The 14,245-nt window shown below is 37.9% G+C and overlaps 1 protein-coding gene across 4 annotated transcripts in view; it reads left to right on the top strand.

Annotated features, from left to right (window-relative positions):
- MALT1 (MALT1 paracaspase) overlaps positions 1-14,245 on the top strand; it is an 81,009-nt gene that overhangs the window by 33,737 nt on the left and 33,027 nt on the right. For 2 of the 4 annotated variants that reach the window (XM_023218337.1, XM_023218339.1), the window contains exons 5-9: positions 4,820-4,998; positions 5,419-5,515; positions 6,362-6,394; positions 10,135-10,161; positions 12,280-12,312. In XM_023218337.1, coding sequence (XP_023074105.1) covers positions 4,820-4,998; positions 5,419-5,515; positions 6,362-6,394; positions 10,135-10,161; positions 12,280-12,312 — 369 coding nt within the window. The remainder of the gene's footprint in view (positions 1-4,819; positions 4,999-5,418; positions 5,516-6,361; positions 6,395-10,134; positions 10,162-12,279; positions 12,313-14,245) is intronic. The other 2 variants (XM_023218340.1, XM_023218338.1) reach the window with 1 other exon arrangement.

The raw sequence follows: 14,245 nt of genomic DNA, 5'->3' as shown, positions 1-14,245 counted from the left end.
GCCAACATTGGTTGTTAGCTCTTATTGATGAATTAAGCTTTTGGTCATTATGAAATGCTCCTTTATCTCTGGTAATCCTCTTTGTCTTGAAGTTTACTTTGTGTGATACTAATATAGCCATGGAAGCTTTCTTTTTTGTTTTGTTTTGAGAGGGGGTCTCACTCTGTCACCGAGGTTGGAGTGCAGTGGCATGATCTTGGCTCACTGCAACCTCTGCCTCCCAGGCTCAAGTGATCCTCCTATCTCAGCCTCCCGAGTAACGGGGACCACACACATGTACAATACCTGGCTAATTGTTTGTATTTTTGGTAGAGACAGGATTTCATCATGTTGCCCAGGCTGGTCTCGACCTTTGAGCCCGCCTCAGCCTCCCAAAGTGCTGGGATTACTGGCGTGAGCCACCATGCCTGGCCAGCACCATGGTAGCTTTCTTAAGCTTTTTTGTATGGTATATATTTTTCATTATTTTAATTTGGAATGTCTTTTTTTAAAGTTTCATTTTAGATGACAGAATACAGATAAGTGTTGCTTTTTGCTCTAGTCTAGAAAAAAGTCACTTTTAAGGTGTTTAGACCATTTACATATAATGTGATTATGTTTAAGTCTGGCATTTTGGTGTTTGTTTTCAGTTAGTTTCATTTGTTCTCTTTTGATCCTCCTTTCCTGCCCTTTTTTGGACTGGGATTACAGGTGTGAGCCACCGCGCCCAGCCAAAAGAGCATTTTTTAATATTCCATTGTATCTCCTTTATTGACTTTAGCTATGCCTTAGTGTTATTTTTAGTGGCTGTTTGAGAGATTACAGTATGCCTCTTTAGCTTACTGTGATAAACCTTTACGTATTCAACCTTAAAATATAAGAACCTTATATAGCATACTTTCATTGTGCCCCCCATTGTACATTTGTTGTCATATGTTTTACTTCTACATTTACTTTTAAGCAATCTTATAAAGATACATATGTGTATATAATTTTTTGTTGTTGTGGAGACAGAGTCTCACTCTGTCACCCAGGCTGAAGTACAGTGCCACGATCTTGGCTCACTGCAACCTCTGCCGCCCAGGTTCAACTGATTCTCCTGCCTCAGCCTCCCAAGTAGCTGGGATAAAAGGTGCCTGCCACCGCGCCCAGGTACATTTTTGTATTTTTAGTAGAAACGGCATTTCACCATCTTGGCTGGACTGGTCTTGAACTCCTGACCTCATGATCCATTGGCCTCGGCCTCCCAAGCTGCTGGGATTTCAGGCATGAGCCACTGCACCCAGCGCACGTGTGTGTAATTTTTAAAGATTTTGTTTAAAATATTCACTGACATAGTTACCTATTGTGGCACTCTTGAGTCTTTCCTTCTGAGCCAGGTTGCTATCAAGTAAAATTTCCCTTCTGGCTGAAGAATTCCTTTTAACACTTCTTATGGTTCAGGTCTGCTGTTTTTCTGTAATAATTTGTAAAAATTATTTGTGAAATAATTTGTAAACAAATTTGCTCAGCATTTGAATTCTGTTAATCGCTTTGTCTTCATTTTTGAAGGATATTTTCGTTGTGTATAGAATTTTAGAGGTGTGTTGGTTTGTTTTTACCACTTTAAAGATACTATTCCATTGTCTTTTGGCCTGGGCCTCCATTGTTTATCATGGGAATTTATTTATTCCTTTTATAATTGCTCCCTTGAATTTTTCCTGCTTGGAGTTCTCTGATTCTTGGACCTGTAAGTTGTTATCTTTCGTCAATTTTGAATCATTTTTAGCCATAATCTCCAAATATTTTTCTTCTGCTTTCTTTCTGGGACTCTAATTATTAATGTATGTTAGAGTATTTGATATTGTCCCACAGGTCTTGTAAGCCCTGTCTTTTTTTCTTTCTTTACTTTATCTCTATTTCCGGTTGGATTTCTTCTAACCTGTTTACAGGATTACTGATCCTTTTCTCTGGTGTGACCAGTCTGCTGGTAAGCCCATCAAATGCACTGATGAGTGAAAATCTTGATATTTGAAATTTCTGTTATTTCCATTTGGCTTTTTTTTTTCTTCAGTTTCTCACTGCTGAAATTGTAAGTTGGCCACCATCTTCTGTGCAAGTTGATTAACTGCCTTTCTCACCAGATTCTTTAAGATGTTTGTCTTTGAGTTAATGTGAGTTAATCTGATAATTCTAGAATGTAGGCCAGCTGTGCTTTTCTTTCTTTTTCTTCTTTTTTTTTTTGAGACGGAGTCTCGCTCTGTCACCCAGGCTGGAGTGCAGTGGCCGGATCTCAGCTCACTGGAAGCTCCGCCTCCCAGGTTCACGCCATTCTCCTGCCTCAGCCTCCCGAGTAGCTGGGACTACAGGCGCCTGCCACCTCGCCCGTCTAGTTTTTTTGTATTTTTTAGTAGAGACGGGGTTTCACCGTGTTAGCCAGGATGGTCTCGATCTCCTGACCTCGTGATCCGCCCATCTCGGCCTCCCAAAGTGCTGGGATTACAGGCTTGAGCCACCGCGCCTGGCCTTTTTTTTTTCTTTTTTTTTTTTGACAAGTAAACATGGTTTATTTTAGAAATGTAAGACTATTTCAACATTAGGAAAATTTTTTAAATTATACTTTTAAGTTCTGGGATACATGTACAGAACATGCAGGTTTATTACATAGGTTGATGGTGGTTTGCTGCACCCATCAACCTGCCATTTACATTAGGTACTTCTCCTAATGCTATCCCTCCCCTAGCTTCCCGCCCCCCGACAGGGTTACATTTTCTTTCTTCTTCATAAGTCTCATCATTATTCAATGCTGAACATTGAGTATAAAAGAAAAATAGCATTAACATATGAGATTAACATATTACACATTAACATATAACAGAGATTGAAATGAATATTTTTATGCCCAGGAACTAGGCACACCCCTTGTAATGGCTACTAGAATAGGGGTATGAGTCCATCCTATTTGTAGTTGTTATGTCTGGGCTTTAGATATATTCAATTTACTACTGATGGAATTGAGGGTGGAATGAGGATTTCCCTTTGGCAGGACTGAGATTGACATATTGAGAAGACTTCAAGAATCTGTTTTACAGCTCTAGTGCCAAACTGCAAGAGATCTCTCTTCACTTTACATCCAGAGTCTCAGCTTATTGAACCACTGAAGCATTTTTGTTCTCCACCTCTACCCTTGTCTCTTCTGTGTCTCGGGGGGGTGGTCTGAGACCCCCTGCCTAGCTGCCCTGCCCCCAGCCAGCCTTGGAAAGCAAAGGCATTGCACTCACTGAGGGCCTCATGGGCCTCCAAGGGTTTCCCTCAGCCTTAAACAGGCCCTGTGGACCTGTACTTCACAGGTGATCTTTTAGCTCTCCTCTCCTCCTTAGCCTTCTGGAAGAGCACTTGAGAAGGGCCCACGAGAGGGAGTTGGTGAGGAAGGCAGAATCTCTTTGCAGGTTGGGTTCCTTGAGGATCTAATTGGTCATGCCTGCAAGGGGTGACCAGCCATCTGGTTTGCCCAGGACTTTCCTAGTCTTCGCACTTTTAAGTGCTGCATGCTGGGAAACCTTTCTGTCCTAGACAAACTGAGACCACTGGTTACCCTAATGCCAGCTCACACGCTGCTTTAAAATTTTGTAAAACATTGAGTTTTACCTTTCCTTGTCAGCTCAGTTCTAAAGGCATTAAGTGGGGCCAAACATGGTAGACATTTGTGTGGGGTGGGAGGGGGTGGGAGGAACTGGGATGGACTGGGATGACCCAGAGCAGGATGTCAAAGCCCAGGTAAGGTGTCCATGTGGGAGTGGAGCAGTTTCCAGAAATAATCCTGATGAATTAAGAGAGCAACATATATCTTTCTAGACTATTTCTGTGCATGTAATAATATATTTATAAATGGAATCATATTCAATGAATATTATTGATCACCTGTAATGTGTTAGACACTGAGTTTCATAATGGAGACTTGTTGCATAAAATTGACAAGCTCTTTGCCTTCTGGGAACTTAAAGAGTATTAAATGAGCCCAGCGCGGTGGCTCAAGCTTGTAATCCCAGCACTTTGGGAGGCTGAGACGGGCGGATCACGAGGTCAGGAGATCGAGACCATCCTGGCGAACACAGTGAAACCCCGTCTCTACTAAAAAATACAAAAAACTAGCCAGGCGAGGTGGTGGGCGCCTGTAGTCCCTGCTACTCAGGAGGCTGAGGCAGGAGAATGGCGTAAACCCGGGAGGCGGAGCTTGCAGTGAGCTGAGATCCGGCCACTGCATTCCAGCCTGGGCGACAGAGCAAGACTCTGTCTCAAAAAAAAAAAAGAAAAAAAAGTATTAAATGAGTATTAAGTAAATGATTTCTAATATCTGCCTGGGGTAGAAATGTTAGTGATAACTCCTCTGTATTTATTCAGTGCGGGTTACAAAACTTATTTCAGTATGTCAAAGAACGGAAGGAACATAGAGCTTTCCATGTTGAATGCCAATATCACTCAAGATATTAATAAGTTGTTTGCCTCCATCAAAAAGATTCTGCAGCCAAACACATTTGGAAGACACTTGAACTATATTCCTCTCCTTAACTAACAATGCATACTAGCACTTTGAAAACTTTGAGAAGTCCTGCAATTGAGAAATGTGTTTAACCTTGTTTAACCCAGAATTTTGTAAAGTTATTTGTCCACAGCATTCTTTTGGCCACAGAATATCTCGTAACATTTCTATGAGTGCTATAGTTTTTTGAAACAGTTTGGGAAATGTTATTAAAGATTGTAACAAATGAAGGGGGAATTTGACACATCTTTTTTTTTTAATTATAGGAACATTTTATTTTTAATTTTAACCTAGAGATTTTATTTTTTCTTTTAATTTAAGGAAGTGTTGATGGCGTCTCTGAATCCAAGTTGCAAATCTGTGTTGAACCAACTTCCCAAAAGCTGATGCCAGGCAGCACGTTGGTTTTACAGTGTGTTGCTGTTGGAAGCCCTATTCCTCACTACCAGTGGTTCAAAAATGAATTACCGTTAACACATGAGACCAAAAAGCTATACATGGTAGGAAGTTGATTTTGGGGGCATTTGGGGAAGTTAACATGTAAAACAAATGGTACAATTGAAATATAAGGTAAACATTAAAACTCCTATCCTTTCAGATGTTTTAATGTTTTCAATATTTTTATTTAAAGTCCCTTATGATTTCATATTAACTAACTCTTACATTTGCTAAAGTGCTAGAATTCAACTCAGGCTTATATGTAAAACGTCAAATAGTATTGCATGAAACTCATCACTGTTGGAATCATTACAACATTTACTTGCTGGTATTTAACCTAATGAATGAATGGAGCTAATGTAACAATGTCTAAAGCCTTCTGAGATGTTATGTTTTGCAGGGTATTTTTAAAACACAATGACTTTTTCTCCAAGCCATTAAAATTGAAGAGGAAGTATTGACATGTTCTAATATTGATATAGGTGCCTTATGTGGATTTGGAACACCAAGGAACCTACTGGTGTCATGTATATAATGATCGAGACAGTCAAGATAGCAAGAAGGCAGAAATCATCATAGGTAAGAAGTATTTCCCCAGTGTTCTGACAAGTGGACTATAATATAAGCTATATAAACTGCAACGTTTAAGCAAAGGAAATTATGCTTTTTACCCCATACTATTTAATGATGTGTTAAGTATTAGAAGTTATATTATTTATATTGAAATTTGAAAGAATGCATACTGAAATCATAATCTAGGTTCACAGAAAGCAAAAAGAATCAGGAAAAAAGGCCATTTTATTTAGATTATTTTAGCTATAGTTTATTTTCAACATTTATGATAAAATATGTATTCTTTAAAGCTTTAGCTACAAAAAACTTGATTCAGTGGAAAAAGATTTTTGGCCAGGTGCAGCAGCTCACACCTGTAAAATCCCATCACTTTTGGAGGCCAAAGGTTGGTGGTTCATTTGAGCCCAGGAGTTTGAGACCAGCCTGGGCAACATAGTGCGACTCCATCCCTAATACCAATAGATAAATAAATTAGCTAGGCATGGTAGCATGCACCTGGTACCAGCTGTTTGGGAGGCTAAGATGGGAGGATTGCTTCAGGCTGGGAGGTTGAATTAAAAATAATAATAATAAAATAAAAAGATTTTTAATAAAACATTTTTAAAAACAAACATACATATATAAAGGAAAGAAAGGTTATTAATCAACAATCCCATTATTAACCTCATAATTTGGGAATTTGTTATATTTCAGCTTAATATATTTAAAGTTATATTGTTCATAGTAGGAGGTATTGATGCATGTGTTGGTTTGCCAACATATCTCTATGATATTTATCTCTATTTGCTTGACGGCCGCCCTTCTTAAGATCATGAATTACAATATATTCAAATTTGTTTTTTCTGAAACAAGGAAGAACAGATGAGGCAGTGGAGTGCACTGAAGGTAGTGTAAGTCTTTGGTTTGAAACCAAATCTCCTGCATGCTAGTTACTCTTGGGATTGGTGGAGTGCTCTTAGCTTACTGAGTGCAGTGATGGAAAAAATACTAGCTGTAAGAAATGATTTTGATTGAAGAATATTGTATTTTAATCTTCGAAGTTTTATAAATGGACAGACACGATTAAATTGACACACTATTACAATAACTAATCTTCAGTTGACTTTCTAGTAATATTACATATAAGAACAAAGTTCCTGCATTGTATCTTTTAAGTAGTGAAAATTTGCAATTAATTTTTAATGTTAATTTTTATCTACATAAAATTTATTAAAAAGATAAGTGGCTATATGATCATGGATATTTGTTTTAGATTATTTTGTCTGTCCTTTAGCCATGATTAGATGCTCTCAAATGAAATTTAGTTTTTATAAAAGTTTTAGGAGAGGAAATTTGTTTAACATATGTTTTATGAAATATTAAATATTCTGTATTAATATAAAATTGATCAGGATTTTTTGAAGCTGCAAGACTTTAGATAATCTACCATGTCACCTTTACCATAATATGTAAAGGGAACTGAAAATCTGTTTCAACATAAACTTCTAATTTTTTTTAATTAGCCGAAGCATTGTACTTAAATTGTAATGAGTAAATATTAAAACGTGGATCATCTTTCCTTGGTGTGATGTCACATTGTTTTTCAAAATGAGATTTGTGGATGGCAAAGTATTTTTTTCAATTTCTGCCTCTTTAGTCCATAAGCTTAGGCTCTATTTGGGTAAAGTAAGGAAATAATGTTAAATTTACATTTTCTGATTTTCCTGTCCTTTGTGTCTCTGTAGTATTACTTTGAAATACTATAATTACTGTTTCATCCTAATGTATAGTTGCGAACAAGAATTCTCTCTTGTAAGGGAGTTATAATTCGATGATCTGTTAACTCTGTTTGAGGGAAGCCATGTGAAGAAATCCTAATCGAACTCCTCTTCCTCTCTTAATCCTTTTTACCTAATTGCATGGTTTTTAAGACTTCCTAAAGTTGGTAACCTCTAAGAATAAATATAAGCTAGCACTGCTGTTTGGCTCCAGGATGATGCATGTGAATTACCACCTTGCTGTGCTGCTTCTATACCTGCAATATTCTCTATAATTTTTGCAGTAGCAAGCACACTATTAAATAATAATTTTCAGATAACTATTTAGAACACATAAAGATGAGAATCCAGTTATGAAGTTTCTCCAGAAGTCTCAGATGAAAAAATTAGATCCAAATTATTTTTCAGTGAAAGTTCACAAAGTTGAGAATTGCATATGAACAGTGTCCTTTATTATATATATATATTTTTTACCTATAGAGCATGGTGTCCTCTGTTGCATTTTGTGTATTTTATTCAAGATACTTGATCAGACTATTCAGCCATAAAAAAGGAATGAAATTATGCCATTTGCAGCCACATGGTTGGAACAGTCATTATGTTGAGTGAAATAAGCCAGGCACAGAAAGACAAATATCATACGTTCTTACTTATATATGGGAGCTAAAAAAGTCGATCTCATGAAGGTAGAGAGTAGGTTAAGACTGGAAAGAGGCTTGGAGGTGGATGAAGAGAGGTTGGTTAATAGGTACAGACCTGCAGTTAGAGGGAATAAATTCTAGTGTTTGATAGCACAGTAGGGTGACAATAGGTAACAACTATTTACCATGTCTTTCAAAATAGCTAGAAGTGAAATGTTCCCCACACAAAGAAATAAGTGTCTGAGATGATGAATATCCTAAATACCCTGATTTGATCATTATACATTATATGCGTGTGTCAAAATATCATATGTATCCCATAAATATGTACAATTATTATGTTTAAATGAGAAGAAGGTACTTGATCAGGATGAGGGGTGCGGGTTGAATAGGCAGTGCAGCTATTCTATATGATTAACGATGAATACATTTATACAAATTTTAATAATTTAAGAGGTCAGAGGAGGGGAGTCCCAAGATGGAATGGAGACTATGAGAAAAGAACCTAACTGTATTGCAAATGTATGATACAGCCTCACTGAAGAGGGGTGAAAGAGTATAGTGCTGCCTACCTAAGTAACTAAGTAACTGGGAATGAGTTGAGCCTAATACTGAAGGCAAAAAAAATTGCACATAACCCATGTGCTAACTCAGACCTTCTTCAATTGATTTTATGTAACATATAAGAATAAAGTTTCTACATTTAAAAAGTATGAATAGTATATAACATTTGTAATTTATTGTTAATGTTAATTTTTATCTTCATAAAACTTGAAAAAAATAGATGGCTGTAATGTCATTGCTTATTTTACCTATCCATTGGCCATGATAAGATGTCCCATGGGGGAACAGGTTACTTTTTTTTTTTTTTTTTTTTTTTTTGGAGACAGAGTCTCGCTCTGTCCCCCAGGCTGGAGTGCAGTGGCCGGATCTCAGCTCACTGCAAGCTCCGCCTCCCGGGTTCACGCCATTCTCCTGCCTCAGCTTCCCAAGTAGCTGGGACTACAGGCGCCCGCCACCTCGCCCGGCTAGTTTTTTGTATTTTTTTACTAGAGACGGGGTTTCACCGTGTTAGCCAGGATGGTCTTGATCTCCTGACCTCGTGATCTGCCTGTCTCGGCCTCCCAAAGTGCTGGGATTACAGGCTTGAGCCACCGCGCCCGGCCTAGTACAGGTTACTTCTGATGCCACTGTTTCTCCCCAAAAACACCTTACACCTTGAGAAACTATGAATCTAACCATGAGAAAAACATCAAATCTCAGTTGAGTGACATTCTGCAAAATACCTGACAGTTACTCCTCAAAACTGTCACTGTAATCACAAACAAGGAACACCTGAGCAAGTGTCACAACCAAGAAGATACAAGCCTAAGGAGACACAAGCAGTTGTAATGTGAGATCCTGAATGGAGTCCCTGAGCAAAAAAGACCATTAATGATTCATTAGTTGTGACAAATATACTATTCTAGCATAAGACGTGACAAATACACTATGCTAACATAAGATGTTAATAATAGGCCGGGCGCAGTGGCTCAAGCCTGTAATCCCAGCACTTTGGGAGGCCGAGACGGGCGGATCACGAGGTCAGGAGATCGAGACCATCCTGTCTAACACGGTGAAACCCCGTCTCTACTAAAAAAAAAAAAATACAAAAAAGTAGCACCTGTAGTCCCAGCTACTTCAGAGGCTGAGGCAGGAGAATGGCGTGAACCTGGGAGGCGGAGCTTGCAGTGAGCTGAGATCGCGCCACTGCACTCCAGCCTGGGCGATAGAGCAAGACTCCTTCTCAAAAAAAAAAAAAAAGATGTTAGTAATAGAGAAATTAGGTATGGGGTATATAGGAATTCTCTCTGCACTACCTTCACAGTAGTTCTGTAAACCTTAAAATGTTCTAAAATTAAAAGTTGACTTAAAAAAAAGATCATTTGAGATTACTGGTTTTAATTGGCCAGAATATCTAAAACTATGAATAAATTATGAAAGAGCCTAGTTTTTGTCACTTAATGAAAACATTGATAGCTTAGAAGTCCTAAATGATAAGCACAGCAATATTCACTATTCTTTGCTATTCAGTATTTGCATGGCTTCTTCATTTAATTTGAAAAGTTGTAAACTGATAAAACACTATTGCATGATTCACTGGCTCAAAGCTACTTTGATTAGTCTTACTATTTATGCTAAACTGGCATTTAGATTACTTAGTCTGTTTTCTCTTATTTTGTTTTAGATGAATTAAATAATCTTGGTCATCCTGGTGAGTAATATAAACATAAAACTTTAGTTTTAGATTTTTAAATTGTTGAATGCAGTAAAGATACCATAGGTACTCTTTTGCTATAGTAATACTAGTAACTTTTTTCTCTTTATTTAAATAATATAATTTAAGGTTGAAATTAACTACATGAAGTACAATTTTATGCAAGCGATACATTAAAAATATTTTAGGTTATAAAACTGTAAGGGTAGAAAAAAAGTGTTTGAGGTAACATAAAACCTCAGTGTATTTTTTATCATTGTGTGTTACTCCTTATATCATAACAAGGAAGTTAATGGGGGAAGTACATGATCTTAAATCTGAAAGCAGGAAGCAGTGTTTGACAGAGTGACAGGGGTAACATTTCTGAACTGATCAGACCCCTGGGACCTTTTTTTCGGTTCCTCAGTCATACAGTGTATTTGAACTAGTTGGGTGGGTGCCTATATCTGGAGTAAGAAGTGTGTTTATGGGGATCATTGGCACCGTACAGGTGGGTTGGTCAGTGACCATTTCTTAATGAGTGACAGCTGTCAAGAGTATGCAGAACTCTGTAGGCTAATTTTAATTAGAACAGATTTCTAACAAGTTAAGCCTTCAACTGAGATAAAAGGCATATCAACAGTGAGAACTACATGAAGACACAGGATATCAACACAGTGTAGGCTTTCTGAAAGACAGTGATGGAACCTGTGAATAGATCTGAAAATAAAACCTTTCAGGAGTAGATTAAGAAGGTGGTTATGTCATTTAATATTTGTAGAAAGCCCTATTCTCTACTTATTTCTTACTATTTTAGCATCATTACTAGTTTGCTTAGTGTCATATTCATATTGCATCAGCAAACATCTATTATTGTGAATGCCATTGGGCTGTACTGACTGTATATAAGCAAATTAGGCACAGCAGAAAGTCCCCATTATGTGTGCATCATTCTCCTTGCTGTAGTAACCTCAAATTCACACAAAGCCTCAGTGAGACCTGCTTCAAGTAGGTCTTGAACTGTCAAAAACCATCCTAGTAATTGTTTCTCTTGGTCTGAATAGAATCCCCTTTCCTAAATTAGTCTGTTAGTTCTTGCTTTTCTTTAATGATCATTATGAAAAACTATTTCAGGCTGGGCGCAGTGGCTCAAGCCTGTAATCCCAGCACTTTGGGAGGCCGAGACGGGCGGATCACAAGGTCAGGAGATCGAGACCATCCTGGCTAACACGGTGAAACCCCGTCTCTACTAAAAAATACAAAAAACTAACCGGGCGAGGTGGCGGACGCCTGTAGTCTCAGCTACTCTGGAGGCTGAGGCAGGAGAATGGCGTAAACCTGGGAGGCGAAGCTTGCAGTGAGCTGAGATCCAGCCACTGCACTCCAGCCTGGACGACAGAGCCAGACTCCGTCTCAAAAAAAAAAAAAGAAAAGAAAAACTATTTCAGAAAAACTTTTGTAAATAGCCACGACTAAGATTCTAAAATTTTCCTGACCCTTTGGGTTTTTTCTTATTTCCCACAATTCAGGGAGTACCAAAAATTTAGGTTTAAAAGAAGAATGTTGTACAGGGAAAACTTTTAATAGGCTTCAGTGGCATTTATTTTACCAATAGTACAAAGTTCTCTCTCAACAGTAGTGGACACACAATTGATCAACTACATGTTTCCCTACATGGTGCTCCAGGTACAGGGAGGGATTTAGTTTACGTATAGTAGAGAGTGAAAGCATAGAATCCAAAAGGAGACTCCATCAGTTAGTATCCAGATTTGCTACTTACTAGCTTAATCACTTTGGACGAGTGACTTTAATCTCTCTCTGCCTTAATTTCGTTATCTATATAATGGGTTTAATATAGATAGGGTAGAGTGAGGTTTCATTAGATCTGTTACATATAAAGCATGTAGAACGGTGCCACCTGTGGCATCAGGAAATGGTAACTACTGCTACTTCTTATTGTGAACACCACCATCAGTTTTCGCCATTCAAGAGTGTTTTTATTAAAAATCTGAAGATTAGAAACTATATTCTGTAAATGATGCTGCTGATGTTTTATACTTTTCCTGTATCTTTAACTCTGGAAATATACCATGGACAACAGCATCTTATATGTTTTGCTTTTTTATCTTTGTATAGATGATAAAGAACAAACAACTGACCAACCTTTGGGTGAGTAGAGCTTTAAAATGCATGATCAAAGTATAATTATTGTGTATAACTCCAGAAGGAATTTAAGACATTTTAATTTGCTTTTTTAAAGAAATATTTGAATAACATTGGGACCAAATGTTTTATTTTTTGTATCTGTAAAAGAAGGTTTAGAAGAGGAGGCTTAAAAATGATTACAAATTCGGTGTCTAGGGTCAAGTCACCTTCTGTGGAGTGATTTGTGTGTTTCTCACAACATGCAAACAGACGTGCGTACAAAAAGAAACATGTACATGCTGCATAGTTAGCATAGGGGAGGAAGTGGTTAGTGCTGTCTCTGGGTAAGGGATAGAAATCACAAGGGCTGCAGTAGCTTTAGCGTTTGCCCCTCTCTCTTCTCCAATGGGAAGAGAAAATAATGTAGGATAAAATGTAAATGAACAGTTGCATTTAAAGAATGCCTGGGACAAGAAAATGTAAGGGAGAAAAGTTTAGCAGATTAACATTTAAAGATGATAAAAATAGATAACATCTTGATTCTGGCAGAAGCCAGATAAAATATGTCAAAAATTTGTCCATTAGATTCAGCTACTGAAGATGTGATTGGTGGCTTTGAGTGGAATGTTGAAAGTGCCTAATATGTGTCAGTTACTGAGTTATGCTGGGAATTTAAACAAGGATACAATGTAGAAAATAGTGGAAGAAGATTCAGAAGTGTACAAATGAAGACAGTACATATTAATTTGTTGGAAAGAAAGGGTGATTTGAAATTAACTAGATAGGGCATATATTCAGAGTGTTTTGGTAGGAGGGGAAAATATGAGGATATTTACATTTGGAAAGGAAGTATCTGTTGAGACTGTGTAGATTAGAGTGATCCATCAAAGAGAGGACAATTTATAGAGCAAGTTCCTAGAAGAGATGATAGGGATTTGGGCCCAGGTGAAAACAAGAGAAATTGGCTTTAATCAGAATGTTGAAACCTCTTTTGAGATTAAAAAGAAGGAGAGATTGGTGAACAGATAGATTTATTGGGAAGTTGAGGACATTTTTAGTTAGTTTTTTGTTTCTAGGTAATTAGGCATAGTCATATGCTTAAAAGATTGAGGAAAAGGCCAGGCCTGGTGGCTCACGCCTGTAGTCCCAGCACTTTGGGAGGCCAAGGCAGCACGATCACCTGAGGGTCAGGAGATCGAGATCAGCCTAACCAACATGGAGAAACCCTGTCTCCATTAAAAATACAGATACTGGGCGTGGTGGCGCATGCCTATAATCCCAGCTATGTGGGAGGCTGAGGCAGGAGAATCTCTTGAACCTAGGAGGCAGAGGTTGTGGTAAGCTAAGATCACGCAATTGCACTCCAGCCTGGGCAACAAGAGTGAAACTCTGTCTCAAAAAAAAAAAGATTGAGGGAAAAGAGTAAAGTAAGGCTGAATATAGATCTTACACTGTGGCAGAGGCTTAGAGGCTAAAGAATATGGAAGCAAGGTCTGATAAGTCTGATCTACAAGTGAATGTGTATTGAGAGTCCAACTAAGACTTTTAAAAATTAAGAATTTATAATGGTTCAGATCAGTTGTGTGATTTTTCAGTAGCAGAACTCAACTTTAAAATAGAGAAGGTGATCTGGGCGTGGTGGTACATACCTGTAATCCCAGCTACTCGGGAGGCTGAGTCATGAGAATCACTTGAACCCAGGAGGCGGAGGTTGCAATGAGCCGAAATCACGCCACTACACTCCAACCTGGGTGACAGAGTGAGACGCTGTCTCAAAAAACAAAAACAAAAACAAAAGCCTTCAAAAAGTTACTAAACTGGGAGAAAATGAAGGAGTCAGGAGATTTTTAAAGTTCACCAACTTAGAAGAGAAGTAGAGTAAGTAGTAGATGGCAAAACTGTTAAAAGAATAGGAAGTTGTTTTGATTACAGAGAGGAAATAGATTATTTTAGATTT

The sequence above is a fragment of the Piliocolobus tephrosceles genome, chromosome 18, assembly GCF_002776525.5.
Source record: "Piliocolobus tephrosceles isolate RC106 chromosome 18, ASM277652v3, whole genome shotgun sequence".
Classification (NCBI taxonomy): Eukaryota; Metazoa; Chordata; class Mammalia; order Primates; family Cercopithecidae; genus Piliocolobus; species Piliocolobus tephrosceles.
Note: the sequence above shows the minus strand (reverse complement) of the source record. Positions and strands in the feature narration are given on the sequence as shown.